The sequence below is a fragment of the Culex pipiens genome, chromosome 1, assembly GCF_016801865.2.
Source record: "Culex pipiens pallens isolate TS chromosome 1, TS_CPP_V2, whole genome shotgun sequence".
NCBI classification, from domain to species: Eukaryota; Metazoa; Arthropoda; class Insecta; order Diptera; family Culicidae; genus Culex; species Culex pipiens.
The window spans coordinates 37,718,177-37,737,045 of record NC_068937.1 but is presented as its reverse complement, the minus strand read 5'-3'; the positions used below and the strand labels follow the sequence as shown (position 1 = coordinate 37,737,045).

General features: G+C 35.7%; 2 protein-coding genes across 2 annotated transcripts in view; one reads left to right on the top strand and one right to left on the bottom strand.

Annotated features, from left to right (window-relative positions):
* Positions 1-6,994: 6,994 nt before the first annotated feature.
* On the bottom strand, positions 6,995-7,898 carry LOC120414183 (uncharacterized). Its single transcript, XM_052711672.1, has 3 exons — positions 7,837-7,898; positions 7,149-7,774; positions 6,995-7,106 (listed from the first exon to the last, which is right to left on the bottom strand). The coding sequence occupies exons 1-3, from the start codon at positions 7,885-7,887 to the stop codon at positions 6,995-6,997; spliced, it is 789 nt and encodes a 262-aa protein (XP_052567632.1). The 5' UTR covers positions 7,888-7,898.
* A 9,109-nt stretch (positions 7,899-17,007) lies between these two features.
* LOC120414147 (J domain-containing protein) overlaps positions 17,008-18,869 on the top strand; it is a 109,162-nt gene continuing 107,300 nt past the window's right edge. The window contains exon 1 of the mRNA XM_039575185.2: positions 17,008-17,540. Within this exon, the coding sequence (XP_039431119.1) occupies positions 17,448-17,540 (93 nt within the window). The 5' untranslated portion in view covers positions 17,008-17,447. The remainder of the gene's footprint in view (positions 17,541-18,869) is intronic.

Below are 18,869 nucleotides of genomic sequence, written 5' to 3'. Positions count from 1 at the left end.
GGAATGAAAAGGAGATGACAAAAGAGAACAGATGGTCATCGGTTCATTCACTCTCTCTTTAGCTCGCATTTTCCTAAGGTTTATTGTCGTGATTATATGTTTTTTCGGGAAATTGTCTTTCTGAATGTGCGTATGGGTGTGGTATGGTAATGAAACAATGGAGGAAACGAACGTCGAAAAAATTACTACACACAATAAAATGATTATTGGGAAGAAGATGGTCGTTACGTGCGAGAGTTGGGAAATTCAACGAGTCGCGAGGGGTCCTTCAATTTCTTACCATTTTGTTTATTTTTTGAAATACATTTTGACTCTATAAACGAAAAATTGCTCTGAGCTAGAGTTGGGCAAACCCGCTCTTTTTTAGGAGCCGCTCATTAAAAACAGCGGCTCTTTCGCTCTTTTTCAAAATATTGATAAAAGGCTATAAAGGTATGGCGATTGTCCACGACCCATACAAAAAAGTTTTTTTTTGTATGGGGGGGAGGGATACCAGATACCCAAAAAAGTGTCCACGTGGTTTATGAATGGTCCCTTAGGGGCCTAAAAGCAACCGAATAAAACATGTTCTGAAAAATCGACCATCTCGAGCCATCCTAATAAGTATTGGAGGTATCTATGTCAAGAAAAGTTCAAATAAATAAATGGCTCCCAAATCTAAGATTTTGGAGAAAATTGCTTTTAATTTTGAGATAATATTTTGCGATTTATTTAAATCTATAAAGTTGATAAATGCTAAAGTTTAATTGGGATTTTCAAATTGGGCTATTTAAAATGTTCAAATTTATATTCAGGTTTTACTTTAATTTACGATTAGTTGTACAGTGAAAGATTTGTTTAACTTTGTTTAGACAATCATTCACTTTTGGAATAAAAAAAAAAGACTAGGAAACTGAAAAATAAAAGTTTCAATACTTTTAAATGGTGTTCAAATATGAGCATCAAACGGTTCTTTCAACGGAACGGAGTTTAAAAAAGAACCGCGGCTCTTTTTCTATGAGCCATGGTTCGTTCGCTCTTTTTAGTGAACCGGCTCTTTGAGCGGCTCGCTCTTATTTTGCCCACCTCTACTTTGAGCTATAATTGTTTATTGTTGAAAAAGTAATAAATAAATAATAAAAAATGGCAACACATGTAGATTTTTTTTTAAGAATGTTATAAAAAAAATTTGCCATTTATGGAACTTTTCAAAATAAATAAGGCTCTGGAAAGCAGCATTCCAGATCGGCCATTTGGCGGCCATGTTTGTTTTTGAAAAACATTCAAATCATGATCCAGAAAGCATCAATCAAAAAAATATTTTCTACGCGTTGTTTTAAGAAGCATTTTTCGTATCGTGATTCATGGGATCTAGATTTAGTGCCCACAAATAGTAAATTAAAATGAAAAATTAATAACGATATGTAAAATGTAACTACAAACAACACCAAGAAAATCATTTTTTGATTGATACATTTTGAATCACAGTGGGATAAAATCGGGAAAAGGGCTATTACGTCCAATTTTCTCATTTATTCGAAAAAAAAAACGAAATCTAACTCTACGACTATCATTTCAAATAACCTATTGCTCAATTGCTCGGTGCGAGTGTTTTCCGAAAACTATAAAAAACTTTTTTTCAAAGCATTAGATTTCTTTATGTTAAAACTCTGACCCCAAATGTTTTAAGGCGAATGTTCTGAATTTTCCATAAATAGATTTGGACTTGAACTTTGAATTCTCTATTTTTACTATAACGTATTACTCGGTGGCCATAGTGTTTTTCATCTCTATGACTTCAAAGAAATTCCTCGTTTTTCTCATAATGTTACATGCCTCAGGAATAGAGCGTCCAATTTCCCGTCCCGGGAAACGGGAAAATTTCAACCAATTTCCCGGGAAATCTCGGGAATTCCCGGGAAATTTTTAATTATTGATCTTATCTTGGTTTTGAATAATATTTTGCATCAAAATTGTATAGGACAGCTACTTTAATGATTAAAATAAGTGTCAAGATCAACTTCTAGCTTGACTGCACGTAAAAATTCATACAACTACAAGAAAATGTATAATTTTGCTAATTTCATAAGCTCCAATCGTACAATACATCAAAACATGATCTTTGATATTTTTTGTTGAGAATTTTCTTCAAAGTGTTTGGGCAGTGAGTAAAATGAATCCATACTCCACAATAATAAAATTTCTTTAAAACTCGTTTTTTATACCAGTTTGAGAGAGTATGGTTTGACACGTTAATGAAAATGAAAAATAATAGTAATGAAAAAAATCAAGCAGAAATTGAGTTTTTCATAACAAATAAATTTTCTAAAACAATTCATACTGGCTTCAGTTCTTGAACAAATTGGTTAAGCTTTTTAGTTTTTTTTAATCATCTAACTTCTCGTGTTTGTTTAACCTAAAACAACTCATTGTTTTCAAATATCCGGAACAAGTTTTTAAATTATGTTTGCATTTTTTGGGCACCAAAGTTGTTTTTCAATGATTTTTGAATGGTTTGTGTCACATAGGTTTCAGGTTTATAATTGACTTTGGTTGAACGTTTTTTCAAAGCACAAAAACATAATTTAAATTATACGATAAATTAATACCATTTCATTTTTTCATATTTAAACTTCTAACACCCATTGATGCAACAGTACTCCATAATTCTTTTACTTGTATTGTAATTTCTTGTAATTTCTTCAAAACAAGGTATTGAACGAATTAAAAATACCTTTTTGGAATATTTAATGATACCAATTAAATTTACATTTTTTTTAATAATGGTAAACAAAAACGTAAACTATCTCAAATTTGCTTTGGCGGCAAAGGGTTTAACTATTCTCTATTCTTTATCCAATTATTATTTAAAAAGTTTATCTGAATTGTAATAGTTTATTTCATTAAGCAAGGTCTATTTTCCGTTACTTCAGAATGTAATATTACCAGAAATAAATGTTGATATTAGGTTGAGTTGAGTCACCCCGGAATTTAAAATGAGAATTTTTAACGTAACTATTTTTCTGAACATTATAGAAAAATATTTTTTTCCAGAAAAAGTGCATTAACTTTGTGTGGCCTACCCCAGTACATGTTTTAAAAATAATAATCTTGAGAAAAACCTTTCCAGTTGGGAAATATTCCAAAAATAAATTGAAATTCTATCAAAGTCACCCCGGTTTACGGTATATCTTTCAACTCAGAATTGAAACTCTGTCCGTCCGTGTGTATGTGTGTGACCAAAATTGTCACTCAGTTTTCTCAGCACTGGCTGAACCGATTTAGGTCAAACCAGTCGCATTATAGGGACAATAGGACTATTCATAAACCACGTGGACACTTTTTTGGGAAGCTTAACTCCTCCCCCCTCCCCCCCTGTGGACAATTGTCCTTACAAAAAAAAACTTTATTGTATGGATCGTGGACAATCGGTTAGGAGTGAGGAAGGCATCGACCACGTAGGTGGATTAAATTAGTTTTTCTCAAAAGGCACTTTGACATGAAATTTCCAGCTCATAACCATTTCGAAGTGTGAATTTTTGCTAAACACGTTTATTTAGAATTTAAAATATTGAAATATACCATTCCTTAAACGCTCCTCCGCCACGCGATATCGAAAATCAACCCTTGAACAAAGATTCACGAAAATTGAAAAAAAAGTCGAACCAATTACTGCGGACTAAAAACGATAACTTCGTAAAATTCTCTGATCTTCAGATATTTTACAATTTTAATTCGTGATGTCTCAAAATTTCAGTTTCTTTATTGAATCGACCCCTCACAAAAAAGTCAAACACGTTTGTGAAAAGTTGCAGAACGGCGGCGGCCGCAAAGATTTCCCACCCGCTCTTCTCATGTGTTGCTAAATTTGCTGTCCGTAAAATTTATGTCTATTCTTATCTACTACTTCACTTTTCGTGTGTGTTGTTGTTGCTGCTGTAGTTTGTATGGACGTGGCCTGCAATATTTTCTCTTTTTTTTCGTTTCCCGTTTTTCGAATTCGACCAAAAGTGATTTTATTTGTCTCGTTTTTTTTCGTTTTCGCTCGCCTGCTGTTTGACTTTTCAAGTGCCGGATTTTGACTCTGCCAGGCGCGTATTACGAGGGTGGTGATCTCAGAGCATTGGCTCCTGAGGAACTTCCGGTGAGGGTGTTAGGTGGGGAAAGTTTTTCATTGATTAAAATTCAAGGGAAACTTGTAAATTTAGTTTAAAAGAGAAAAACTATTCATCAAACAATCCACCACTGTCTCAAATTTAATTTAATTGCAATTTTAAACAAACTGCACACAGTACCACGACAGCTGATTTGATTGATTTGCGTCTCAACTTTCGAAAATTTCTCGGTTTTCATTCATTTGCCCCAAAACCAATGATCGTTTTGTTCCCATGTCACTCATCGCGCTGCGAGCCGTCGTGTCCTCCCCCGAGAAAATGCAAAACAGAGGCAACCCTTTACAGCATTTACAGATCTTTCTAGCGTGCCCGTTGTTGTTGTCCAACTGGCGGTCGATTGCTCATCGTCACTCAACAGCAGTGCGCACAGCGTGGGGTTAATAACGTTTGCGCACGTGCACTGGAAATAAGGAAAGTTTGTTTTTTTCTTCTAATATTTTGCAAAAGTCAATTGGTCAATCAATCAAATTTACAAGATTGCCAATTGTAATAAGCTCAAGAAGTTTTTTGATGTAATCTTCATTTTCTCAACCATCCATATTAATAAAATAAAAAAAAACTTTAATCATTTCACAAATTTGCAATTAAAGTATTGTGTATTGTGTGAAATCCAGCTTCTGAAAAGTACTAAAATATCACTTAAGTGCTCAAAACTTCTGATAAGGTTATCAGATTTTCAATGTTTTAGGGTCATTTGATAGGTCATTCAGTTATCCAACTAACGACGGGTCGCCATCATTTTCATCGAATTATCTGAGATCCGGCCTCCAAAAAGTGTACAAAAAGCACTTAAGTGCTCATAACTTTTGATAGGGTTACCAGAATTTTAAGAAAATGAAACAATTCAAAATGCCTACTTGCGGAAATTATATACTTTTTCCTCATTATCAATCAAAAGCTTAAAACCAAAACAATTGTTATTGATAATTTTAAAATATTATTTCAATAATTAGGATATTTATTGATGCAAAAAAACGAATTGGAATTGTATGAAAATTGTCGTTTCAAAAGATAACGTTGAAGAATCTCTTTTATAAACATTAAAGTTTTATTCTTTCAAAAGCATTAAAAAAATTGATAAAATTATTGTATGATTATTCTCTACTCTGAAAAAAAATTGATTAAATAAAAAAGAAAATTCGTCATTTTGTTCTTGAAAATAATTAAAAAACATTGTTTTAAACATTTCTTAAATATTGGTATTTTTGTGTTTTTTGAGTAAATGCAAAAGGTAATGTAAAATGCATTATACACCGGTACAGTTTTTTTGCAACTATTTTTCTTTTCAAAAAACCTTTTTACGAACAGAAAAAATCGACAACAAAAAAATTTTGGTGGTGCTTTGTAAAGAAATTTTACTAAAAATACAAATATTTTTAATTTGATTCAATCGTGCTCAAAGATATTACCAAGGAGAGAAAACTGATTAAAGTTTAAACTTTGATTTTTTTTTGATTTTGTTTGCATGCAAAATATACTAAACAATGCAAACTTTGTTGTTGTACTTTGTAGTTGGTTTTTATTATATCTAAAAACCAGTTTTTAGATCATTTTTTCAAGCCTCAAAACTCTTGTAACAACTTTTCTTTGCTCAATTTGTCACGAATATGCATCAACAAATTCCCCTCACACATATCTTTCTAGCATAAAACAATGGAAATCTTAGAGCAGCATTGAAAAATTACTTGTGGGTTTTGAGAATTCCAAAATTACTTTTTAATCCCCTTCCTCTATCATATTTTCACCATGTGACGTTTATATTCTTCATAGATGTAATCAGATTGAAGAAATCAATTTGCAGAATAAGTTCTTTGAAGAAAATATAAATTCAATATAAGCAATAACAAAATAACAAAATATAAAAATTGAAATAACAAGCCATAGTTTCAACATTTGCATGGAAAAAGTGTTTTAAAATGCATTTTACACTAGTTCAGTTGTTTTGCAACCATTAGTTTTCAAAAAATGTAAGATTTGACGAAAACAAAAATTTTAGCGAAAAAAAAACTTTTTGCGGTAATAAACATCGAAAATTTTCAAATATTCAAAAGATTTTTAAATCAACCCAAACATGCTCAAAATGATTCTAAACGCAGAGGAATGCATTTTAAATGCATTTTAAATGGATTTCAGCTGATTGCAGCTCAGTCCAGGTGTAGGAGTCGTCGCTCTAGGTCCTGTCTCGGTGGGGTCGCTGGTAGGCAGTTGGACTAACAATCCAAAGGTCGTCAGTTCGAATCCCGGGGTGGATGGAAGCTAAGGTATAAAAAAAGGTTTGCAATTGCCTCAACAATCAAGCCTTCAGACACCTAGTTTCGAGTAGGAATCTCGCAATCGAGAACGCCAAGGCAATGCTGTAGAGCTAATAATTTGATTTGGATTTTTGTTTTGCAGTTCAATTTCCATTAAAATTTTGAAGTTTTTTGAAAAAAAAATTTATTCCCTGACTCCCTGATTTATTCCCCAACTATGAAGGGGGGGAGGGGGAGGAGACAAAAACTTTTAATAAAATGTGTACCAGCCTTATGTCCTGTTCGAAAATTGTTTATGTTTTCTTCGCAGTGATTTTTTTGTTGTTGTTGCGATTTTGCTTCACTCATCGAACTCCCCCACTTTTACTCTGTGTTTGTTCTGTGTCTTTGGGGCAAATCTTTGTTGTTGCAGACCGCGCGCGGGAATTGCTGATGGCGCAGAGTGTTGAATTCGGAAGACGTCAGATCGTCAAATCTGCTTCCACTTCTGAAATAGTGCCAGTTTCAGGGGAATGACAGAGGCTTTGTAGGTTTGTATAATTTGTATAATAGTATAATAAATAAATTTTACTTCGAGTGGTACAATTTTCAGTTCGATTTCAGTTTTCTTCGAAGATCCTCGCCCAGTTCCGCTTCATGCAAGTTCAAGATTCTATTTTGAACTCCCTCGACCGATCCTTCAACATGTTGCTTCTGCTTTCTACAAATAACAATAAATCCTGGTTAATAAATAATAACTCACATTTGGGTCAGTCTTACATACACAATACAATTTAGTTTTTTATTTTCCTCTTGGAGAACTCTAATCGTTTTCTCTAAAGATGTGATAATCGTCCTAGATTTGAGCAACTTTTGCTGCAGTCGTTTGATTACGTTTGATTGATCTACCGGACTAATGAAGAGTCCAATGGAACTGCTCCGCCGGAGGTCTTGACGCAAACTCCTAACCTCTTCTAAAACCAGATTCTGCTCAGAACTACTGCAAGTGGCCTTCTTGTCCTTCGTAACCATTCCCTTCTGAACTGGTTTCGCCTCACGATCTTCGCCAGCCGAAGACGACCGGTTCGTCCTCAAATAGGCCGGAATCGACCCCAGCTTGTGAACCAGCGGTATCACCGTCGGCTTCCGTTCCTGCTCTTTCCCTGCCAGCTTGCTCACTGACCCGTCCATCGACGAGGCTTGACTCCGGCGCAGGTACGCCGGAACGTGGCCCAACCGGTGGCAATGCTTCGGCGGAGACGCCGACGTTTCACCGGGCGCTGCCGTCCGAGGTCGACGGTGGTCCACGGCGGTGCTGTTCGTCCAGCTGACCTCGGCCGAATGGCAGCGGGCGGCGGGCGGTTTTTGCGGGACGGCACGCGGGCGGAACTGTTAAAGGGTGGAAGAGGCGTTATAGACGAAGAGAACACGTGGCACTTGATTGTGAGAACCGTCTTGGGCATTCTGCTGTCAATCCGTGCTGAAATGGTTTTGCCGGACATTTTTTTCTGGGATTTTTAGTTGTACTGATTTTCCCGGCAAAAAGGGATTTTTGATGAATAACCCAACTGTCAACCTGAGGGAAGATTGCTATGATGTTTTGATAATCATTTTAGGATAAATATCTGAAATTATTTTTATAAAAGTCTAATCAACAATTATGTTTTGATTTTTCAATAACACCATAAGCTTAAAATTAAATTTTTGTTTATTAAAACTTTGATAAAACTACAGTTAAGTTCAAAGTTTATAGCGCCGTCCTTCCCCTTTTAAAACATATTTAAAAAAAAATATTCTCATAGCTCTGAGAAAAAGCTTCCTCATATCTCATATCTAGATGATTTACATGACATTATTTGTTTATTTTTTCAATTGAATCTCTGTTATAACTAGTAAACGGTGTAAATTCAGAATTCCAAAAAAAAATCCGTAGAAAAAGCCGTTATTATTATCATTATTTGACTGACACATGCGCATTCCACGTTTTCTCTCGCAGAATCGCGCCACACGTGCTTATTTAAAAACATTAACAAGTTGAATGCAACATTGCTTGCAATAGAGTTGGTGGTGCCATCTGTGACAACCGTGACAAACTACGTTGTTTGGATAACTTGCTGTGCATAAATTTAAAAGTGTTTCGAGGTTTTTGTCTATCAATTGTAAATTTTAAAGTTCGATTTCAAATGGAACTGAATTGCAAATAGTGATTTAAAAATAATAATTTTGCAATTCCATAGCATAGCATAGCATTGTTGTCTACCCGTAGTTGCTACTCTGTTATTGACCAGGACCTCCAAGAATTGCTCCGTGGACCACAGATGAAGAGTAGGAACCAATCATCACCACTAGGGTGGGTACGTTTTTTAAAAAGTTCTCGGATCAAGTTTTAGTATGGTTCCCCTTGTAGGGCATGCCCATAGGGACTTTCATGCCAAATATCAGCTCATTTGGTTGTAAACTGGCTGCGCGCATCAGGGTTAAAGTTTACATGGGAATTACTATGGAAAATTGGAACTTTTTGTTCAAACGCTCCTACAGGCCTGGGAAAATCACGCGCCAACTTCTGGTATGGTCAGGCCTATGGGGAATGGTCTGGAGAACACTTTTCCCGAAGAGAGCATATGGATTCGTTGTCCCTAGACCTGGCGCATCGGCAAACAATCCGATGTCTCCGGAATCAACGGTTTTCCCTCAAAAAGCATCCAATTTTCCTTAGCATGCTATGAAAGCTTGATGCACATCGCGGCGCCATACTTCAGGCAGCTACCACGTGGTTGAAATATTTGCAAAAAAAATACAAATTCGCTATGCAGAGATTCTGAATTCGACTAAATAATATCAGGATTACTCGAAATGATCATTTTCTAGTTAAAAGAAGGTTTGCAATTGAATATTCCAGCCATTTCTCACCCACGTGGTAGCTGCCTGACGTATGGCGTCGCGGTGTTCATCAAACTTTCATAGCATGCTAAGGAAAATTTGATGCTTTTTCAGGGAAACCCGTTGATTCCGGAGACATCGGATTGTTTGCCGATGCGCCAGGTCTAGGGACAACGAATCCATATGCTCTCTTCGGGAAAAGTGTTCTCCAGACCATTCCCCATAGGCTTGACCATACCAGAAGTTGGCGCGTGATTTTCCCAGGCCTTTAGGAGCGTTTGAACAAAAAGTTCCAATTTTCCATAGTAATTCCCATGTAAACTTTATCCCTGATGCGCGCAGCCAGTTTACAACCAAATGAGCTGATATTTGGCATGAAAGTCCCTATGGGCATGCCCTACAAGGGGAACCATACTAAAACTTGATCCGAGAACTTTTTGAAAAACGTACCCACCCTAATCACCACTTCGCAACTTTCAAATGTCCCTATCATGCTAGCCAATCACAGCGCCGGCCACGACCAGTGGTAAGACACGGGGGAAGTGGATAGGAATTTTAGTCCGATACTTGAGTGATGAAGACCGCTAAATCGGCTGCGTCTTCGACAAAGTATCACGTGAGGTTTGAGGGTGTTAGTAAGATGGGTGTGAAGCCAGGATTCACCGTGGTAAGTGATGCGGCCGGTCAAATCTATTTATAGTCCTTAATTCTTCGTATGTTCTTGGATTCATTTTTGGAAGCTTTCCAATTCGGTTCACCAAGCTTTTTGTGGTGAATTCTGGTCGTGTTGAAAGTTCAATATTCGCCTAACAATTATGCAACCAGTGTCCTTGAATTCAACTTGCATTCAATATTGCATTTTCCTGTTCTTAGGTTCACACAGATTCCAATCAAGTTTCTTGGATTCTTATAGCATTCTTAATCCTGCTAGACAACTAAGCCTCGATGGTCTGGTGGTTAGCGTTTTTGTCTGCTATCCCAAAGGACGGGGGATCGAACCCCGCCGCGAGCTAATGAATTTTTCGTTCATATTCAAGTGTTCAGAATTCCTTCTTTCCATAATATCTCGATAGGAGCAGATGGGAATCGAACCCAGAACCTTCCGCTTACAAAGCGAACAGCGTAACCATTCAGCCACGCCTACCCCTCAATAATAATTTTGCAATTCCGTCGTGAAACTACTAACTTTTCCTGTCATTCTTGAACGACGAAATAGCCTACTTTTCTGTACCAAAAATAACAGAATCGAATAGCAACACTTTTCAAAATAAATGCTGAAAAGTTCTACTTTTCAGCACTGAAATGGGTGCTGAAATGTTGAACTTTTCAGCACTTGTTTCGAAAAGTAACACTTTTCAACATTTTTTTGATTTTAACGATTTATTGACAAAATACATGAAAATTCGACTTAAAATTTCACTCAATGGGTGTTTTTTGAAATTGCAAAAAATGTTGTATGGAACTCGTTGCAAAACTTGATTTTTTCAGCACTCGTCGTATTTATCCAACTCGGTAAACCTCGTTGGATAAATGTACGACTCTTGCTGAAAAAATCCTCTTTTTGCAACTTGTTGCATAAACTACTATTACAATAGGTTTTGTTCAAATAATTGCAAAAAAAATACTAATTTAAATAACCCGAACAGAAATCCAACGACAACAAAAACACTTATGCAAGTTGCAGTGAACTGCAACAAATTTGCAAATAGGTCAACCTTAAAACAAAAAAAAAAGCTTCAAACCGACCCACCCACATTGACTCACCTGTTGTACGTTCGGCGTTACCCCGTTTCGGTACAGGCTCGCAGCATCCTTCCAGGTCATTCGCAAAGAGCTTTCGCCTCTCTTATTCTCGTTACCTCGCTCTCGCGTGACCTAAACTCTCATTTCGCGAATCGTTCGTGATTGCACCTTGCGCTCGTGCACGTGAGCTTTGCTCTGTAAGAACGTGCGATTTCAGCTGTTTTGAACTGGTTCTGGTTCTACTCTCTCTCTTTCTCTCCGCTCATTATGCTTCGGCAAATTCTCCAGCGTGTCAGCTTGGTGGATTTAAAGTTCGGCAAATTCTCTCACTAAATATGGGGGAAAGCCAGCGCCGTACCTAGGGGTTGGCGCAGTTGGCGATCGCCAAGGGCGCCAGTGCTTGGGGGCACCGAAATCGAAGATTGAACAAATTTGTCAGTAAAAATCCAAAGTAAATAAACAAAAAAGGGCGCCTATAACAAAAGTAGAACTAAACAATAACTTGATAATTTGGATTTAAATACAAAAAATTCTGTTAATGTAAAACACTTTAGGCGCCAAAATTAACTGTTTAAATAATCCACCGCAATGTTTTGGTCTTTTTTAATAAAAACTAAGTTTATTTTATTTATCAAAAAAGAGGCACCCAAGTGGCACAAAAATGCAGAAGTTCCAGTAGTTTTTTTTTTTAAATTGCTACAGCATTATAGTTTAAATAAAATGAATATCTGATTTTTTATGTAATTTTGCCCGCTAAATCTAACTGCGGGTGGGCACCTATGCTTGTACTTAATTTTGCCCGCTAAATCTTGATCAGCCCTCAGAATAGTCTAATTGCAAAATTATAATTTATGATCATATTTAGAGTTTCTATAAAAATAATTTTGATATTAAAATATTGTACCTTGCAAAATGAAGATATCTCTGTTTACAAAAAATAACTTAAGATATTTTCTGCACATCAAATTTTTAGTTTAAGTTTTACCGTTATTGAAAAATGGCTAATGGCTATTTCACTCTAAACTCGAAATATTTTTAAATAGGAGTGTTTTTTTCAACGCAGTTTTCTTTAAGGTTTACAAATATTCAGAATTATTGAATTTGTACAAAAACCAATTTAATACATTTTACCGATTGAAAATAAAACGATGAAACACAAATACTACAGGTAAAATACAGATTTAATTTTAAATATAATTCTTCAAAATATTAAAAAAAATCAAAATAAATCAAAGTTATTCTGTGCAAATCAATAAAAAAAAACAATTGAAATTTCTTATCTGTACGTGTTTTTTTTAATATGAAATATATTATTATTAAAATAATAATTTGTTTAATTTAAAGTTTCTCTGTATTTTAAATCATCTTTATTCAGCAATTCCCCACGAAAACAGCATGATTCGAAAAAAAAAATGTTCTCCGATCGGGCTCAACATTTTTCTGGGGTTCCTAGGTCAAATTAATTAGACCCGAATTTTTTTTAAACAAGTTTAAGCAAAATTGTGAACGGCTGAACATGCAATTCTGTTCATTAATATAAAAAAATAAAGAAAATAATCAGAAGAGCAAAATCCTGCTTGATTATTGATTTAATGAAATTTAACAGAGAATAAGTCAACTTTATTTCTACAGAAAATAAATCTTATCTGGCTGGATTCCTTCTTCTTTTTATCGGTTGAAATGATAATATTCTCTAGATTTTGATCCGATTTCAATGAGTTATTTTTTTAAAGGTATAGCAGGAAGAGAAAGTTTTTAATATTATAGTCATACAACGGATTAAAAATTGATAAATCTGCAAAAAAAAAGATTTTTTCAAAATCATCTCCAATTGCAATAAATAAGTTTAAAACTCGTTGGAGCAATCTTTGAAAATTTACATCAATTTATCAAAATGCTGGTAAATTTGGGAGGGGCGCCAAATTGAAGCTTTGCCAAGGGCGCCGCTGACCCAAGGTACGGCTCTGGGGAAAGCTCTTAAATGGGGGAAAATGTTTTTCGTTTTTCGACAATATAAAATCGTAACAAGGGAAATAAACCCATTTTTAGCTCATTAAGCTGAGTTATACACTTTATTTACTTTTTTGAAATATTAATATCAAAACAACTACAATTCTTTCGTTGCTCAGACAATAATTTTTCTAAAAGATTCCTTCAGAGGGAAACAATATGACATCGACGTCGTCGTGCTATCTTGTCGCACCCGCCATTTCGACGTTCCGAGAAAAACGCATTCTAATGTTTGACCTTGAATAAACAAAAACAAGAGCACGCAATGTAAACAATAACAAACACGTTTTGTTTGGCTGACCATTCTGTGCATTGTCCCGAAGTTTGGTTGAAGTTGGTTGCTGGAGTCCCGAGTTATAATTACAAATGTTTACGATAGTCTATCTTGTACGTGCGTCAAACGCATCCTGACCTGAAATCCCTTTGGCCATTTGTCGCACTTACATCAATTTTCAGGGAGTGACAATATAGCACGACAAGATTGAAACTACTTTCATATGAAAAGTGAAAAAAAAATTCGGAGCATTTTTGGTTTTCATTGAATATGTTAGGATTGAAATTGAATTTTGGGGATCTGTAGGTCAAAAGATGTGGCATTGTGAGATGCACAAAATGGCGTTCTTAACTCAATTTGGCCCAAAATGCACGTACGACAAGTTAGCACGATGGTGACGACATGATATTATTCCGTTTAGCTTTGTTGTATATTAAAACTCGTTTTGAAACTGTCAAAGCTAATAAATTTGCATCTACATAGTTTTCATAAAAGTAAAAAATACTGAAATACCTTTAAGAAAAGAAAAAGAGAAAAAGAAAGCTAGATTATCTTTATAGTTTGAAATCAACATTTCAATTCATGTTTCAGACCGTTATATTCTAGATGAAAAAAATATACTATCCTCTTAAAATATTATGCTCAAGCCATCAATCGAAATGAAAAATGTGAGATTCGAGTTAGGGAAAATTTCATTTCATATTTTGTTTTTCTTGTGCAGTTGTGTACAAGCCAGAATTTTGGAGTTTTTTTATTTTCAAAAGTCAAAAATTTCAAGTAATTTGTAAAAAAAAATTCTTGATTATAACTTGTACATTGTTTGTGCAAAATATTTAGAAAATTAATTATATGAAATATTGCAGCAGCATAAAATAAACTTTCGATTCTGACTCGATTATTCGAAGCCTCGATTATCAAAAGTTCAAAAAGCTGAAGTTCTTCTAAAAATCTTGGGAAAATCGAAAAATTAAAATAATTCTAGATCAGCAATCCTATATTAAAATTATTAAAAATGGTTTATCTGTGGATGAAGCAAAACATTATTTTAAAATTTCAAGCCTTATTTTCAACATTTTCTAGCAAAAAGAATCACAAATTATTTTGTACATTTTTAAAGTTATTTTAAATACTATTACACATTTTAGAAATATCAATGAATTTATGAAAATTTTGTGAAAATAAGTTTTACTTTTTTCCCTATCCGTGGTCCAATAATTTAAAGTGTATAAAAAGATGTATAAGATCAAAATCAATAATAAATTTATTATAATTCTTCAAAAATAAACTTTATAAAATGTATTCAAAATATGGCAGACCCATCTCATCGCATTCCTATTGTTGGCCTATCAGCAATTTCTTAAATTACAGCTTACATAAAGTGTTTTTAATTTCTTTGACAATTGGGTATTGATAGTGGTAAACTGCAAAAATTATGAGAACTGTTCCAGTTTTTTTTATGAAAATTCAAATTTAATAATTATTTATTGTTTTTGCCTTAGGGTTTTCTAACAAAGTTTTGAAGTAGGAGAGACCAAAACTTGAAATAATTTTGCCGTACCAAATACTTTTGAATGTTTATGTTGGCCCCCTCTACAAAATTGGCCCGAAAAATCTGGGGCAAAAAAATTCAAACAACTTCTAAATTTTAATGAAAGTCTAATTAATTTATATGTATTTTCCTGCGTTTGAAACATATTTAGCATGTTTGGGATTGTTTGAAAATATTTTGAAATATTATAAAATTGAGGTGTACAGAACCGCATTTTTTTTGGAGTAAAAGATTTTTTTTTGTCATAACTATTCCGAATATTATAAAAAACAAATAATTGCAAAACTGGCAGGTGTAAAATGCATTTTAATCTAGGGGATAATCACTTCGAGTATATCGAATACGACGTATCATACGCGCATAATATCGTACCAAATATCAGCGTGAATATCATACGCGCATAATATTTACGTAGAACGCCTAGGCTGCGTACCGTATGGACCCCAATATTAGCTTCATATTGGTGCAATATCAGAAGTAATTTGCTCTTTGATTTCAATACATTTAATTCATTCGAATGTTAATAGCATGACTCTATTTTATATTTTATGCATTTTTATTTCATCAATATGAATAGTTTACATATAAAGTGTATGTTCGTCAATTTTATGAGATTAAGGTGAATTTTTGAACAAAACATCTACGCTCAGTATTTGAATTTTAGGGATATTTTTATTTTTATATGATCTTAGTTTTGTTAATATCTTGTGTTCACGAATGTTTGAGTTTTGAAATGTTAATTTACTGTATTCATGAGAATATAGTTCAATGAGTGATAGAAAAAACTATCATTCGATGATTCTTGCACCAAAACATCAGAGGGCAAAGTGACCGTCGCTATAGCTTGTGAGTTCTCTTCTTTTATCTTGTGATTGACAGCAAGAACAATATCCTTCCATCACTCCTTCTCTTTTCCTCGTTCACGCGCATTCGCCGAAGATTCTTTTGTTTTCGCAGAATACCCACAATGAAAGAACGTGAGAGGGAGGTTGGGAACCGGCCACGCACCACGTCCCGTTGGCAAATTTTGTTTTGTGACGGCTTATGTGGCTACGCTCTGTTGTCGTGGGATGATTGTGAATGTGAGAATGAGAGAGAAAAAGAAAATTTCACTCAGGATTTTGTATACGACGGTTTTTTTTACTAAAAAGTTGGGAGATGAGACTTTGGGCATGATAATTGTAGTCACTGAGAATTGAAAGTATAATATTTTTACAATCCTGATTATCAATATAACTTTTCTATAGCTTGTTCAATTGGAGTCGGAGTTGGAGCTAGAGTTGGTTACTTTTTGAAATCTGGAGTCGGAGTTAGAGTCAGAAAATTCTGATAAGCCGGAGTCGGAGTCGGCTAATTTTCAGCAATCAGAGTTGTTGGGGTTGGAGTTGGAGTTGGTGGAGTCAGGTCTTTTTTGAGAGCTGCAAAGTCGGATGCAGAGTCGTTTTTTTTGGTTGGCGTGTATGTATAAAAATCATTTTGGAAGATTTAATACGAGTCGTTATCATAAGTTACAAATGATGAGTTTTTGGTGATTTTTTAACAGAACAAAAAATGAAATAAATATGATCAATATTTTTAGAGATTTTTTTGAAAAGGTCTAATAAGTTATTGACTTTCATATGTGTTTAGGACCTATTCCAACAAAAAACTCTAGATTTTTAAATACAAAGTTCAGAAGTCGATATACGACTATCAGAAGATATGTTATTTGGCAATGACAAATAAACCAATTCTTTTGTTGATGTGGGTGCAAGGGCATAATTGTCTCTTCTTGGTTTCATGTCTGTTGAAATGTAGTTTGGTAGATTGTTTTTTTTAAATTGTGATGCTTTTGATGTTGATTTACTGTTAATTACAAAGATATCATTTATTATTGTTAGAATATTTCAATTCTCTTACAAGTTTCAATAACACAGAATATTGTCCCCTAACTCTAATCCACTTCTATATGATGAAATTCCCTGTCCCCATTTCATCAGTCCCTCCCCCAAAATCCATTTCTTTGGACATTCAAGGGGGTCTCTCGACAAAGCTCGCAAAATTCCGCCCGTTCTCCTCCAGTTTGCAAGTCTCTCTCGTCGGCGGCGTAGACCTTCGGGTGCTTCGACTTGCAGGGGGTAAAGCTTGTTGCATGCCGCCGTCGTGTTTGGTGGCCAAATCCAGCTAACCGGGCCTGACCTGCCAGCCAGCCAGTCACGGAGTCTCAGTCAACCTTCGGACATCGTCGCGTTTGCAGCCCTGCCTTTTTGCGGTTATTCCTAAAGGCGCAGTATTGCTGTTGTTGTCTCTGGGTTGAGCCGAGTTTGAAGTCAGTTTCACTTTGGAGAGTGCTCCGTCAAGGTCTTGTTGGCCCCGGGTCTTTCGAATTTTGCAGTGCGCGGAGAGCTGTGGAGAGTTTTTCGAGTTGACAGCGCGCTTGTATTGTGCGTTTCGATCGAGCTGAGAAGTTAATCGCGATAAGCGTCGGCCGAGGTCAAAGGTTTTGTTTTGAATCCGCGGCGGTCCAAGCAGTGAGAGTGGGCAAGAGTACAAGAGTGGTGGTCATCGGAAAGTGAGAGTTTTCAGCGAGTGAAAGAGCAAGCGCGTCCAAAAAGCGTCCAGACAAGATGAGCAGCGGAGGAGTCGACGAGATTCTCAGCTTCAAGCGCAACCCGGACGAGGACTTCTACGGGATGCTGAAATGCGACGAGAACTCGACGGTAAGTGGATCGGGCGGTGATCGATGTTATGAGAGAAGGTGGAGAAGAAGAAGAAGAAGCTTGCTAATGAGAGGGATTCCCTCAAGGTGAGATAAGCGTGAAGTGCGTGCTTGCTTGGCGAGCATGATGAGCGATTAGTCACGGAGAAGGGGTGAGGTGAATCAGCGATCGGCAACAAGACTGTAGTGCAACGATGATCAAGATGTCACGATGACCATGCTTTTTTCCTCTCACGACTTCATTATCTGTATGAAAGAATCTTTATCAAAAAGCCTCTCTGCTCTGTTACTATCTCGTGTAAGTGATTAAGAAGATTCACATTTTTAAACTTCATAGACGATAAAACACCCAAATTTGTTGCACCGAAACAGCTCCGAACTGAGAGTAAAGAGCGCATTGCCCAAACTGAGAGAATAAACCATGAGTTGACGAGAGCATTCTACTCTCAGGTTCATTCGCAAGAAGACAGCGAAACTGCCTTTCCGCTGCTCTGCGATGTCGCAAATCGACATTTCCTTGATTTTTTTTATTTTGATGAAACTTTTTCCATGAATTCCCTATGTTGGCAGAAGTTATTTTGCATGATTACTTTTTTCCTTACAAGTCGTCCTTACAAAACGAATTTGTAAATGTATGAAATTGAGAGGGGAATATCAGATCGATTGGTATCTTGGGCAAAGTTGTAGGTTATGAGAAGACTTAGTGATTTTTCACGCTCGAAAATAGCAAATTTCACGGGGACCTCAATTTCAAAACACCACATTTCACGCAAATTTCGCGGAACGTAGAAAACGTTAAAATAACTCTGGAAATCTTATGTTTAAATCACAGAAACTACTTTTTATGCTTCATTAAATATTATTCATAAATAAACAAAAAAAAATCTTCACTTAATTTGAACGTGACACAAAAATTCTCTTAATTTTCAAAATAGTTTCCACCGAGTTTGTGGATGGACTTTACTTATATTTTGAAACAAATGTAGGGCATGCGTATTCTCATTTATTGAACTGCTTTTTTAATATTTGAAGTTTTATCAGTTTACATTTGGCAGTGTGTGGCCGAATGGTTACGCTGTCCGTTTTGTAACCGGATGATTCTGGGTTTGATTCCCATCTGCTCCAACCTTCCATCGGATGAGGAAGTAAAATGTCGGTCCCGGCCTTGGTTGTTAGGCCGTTAAGTCATTCCAGGTGTAGGAGTCGTCTCCATGACATAAGTACAAACAACACACCAAACCAAGCCTACTCCGGTGGAATCGCTGGCGGCGGTTGGACTCGCAATCCAAAGGTCGTCAGTTCAAACACTGGGGTGGAAGGTTCCTTGGAG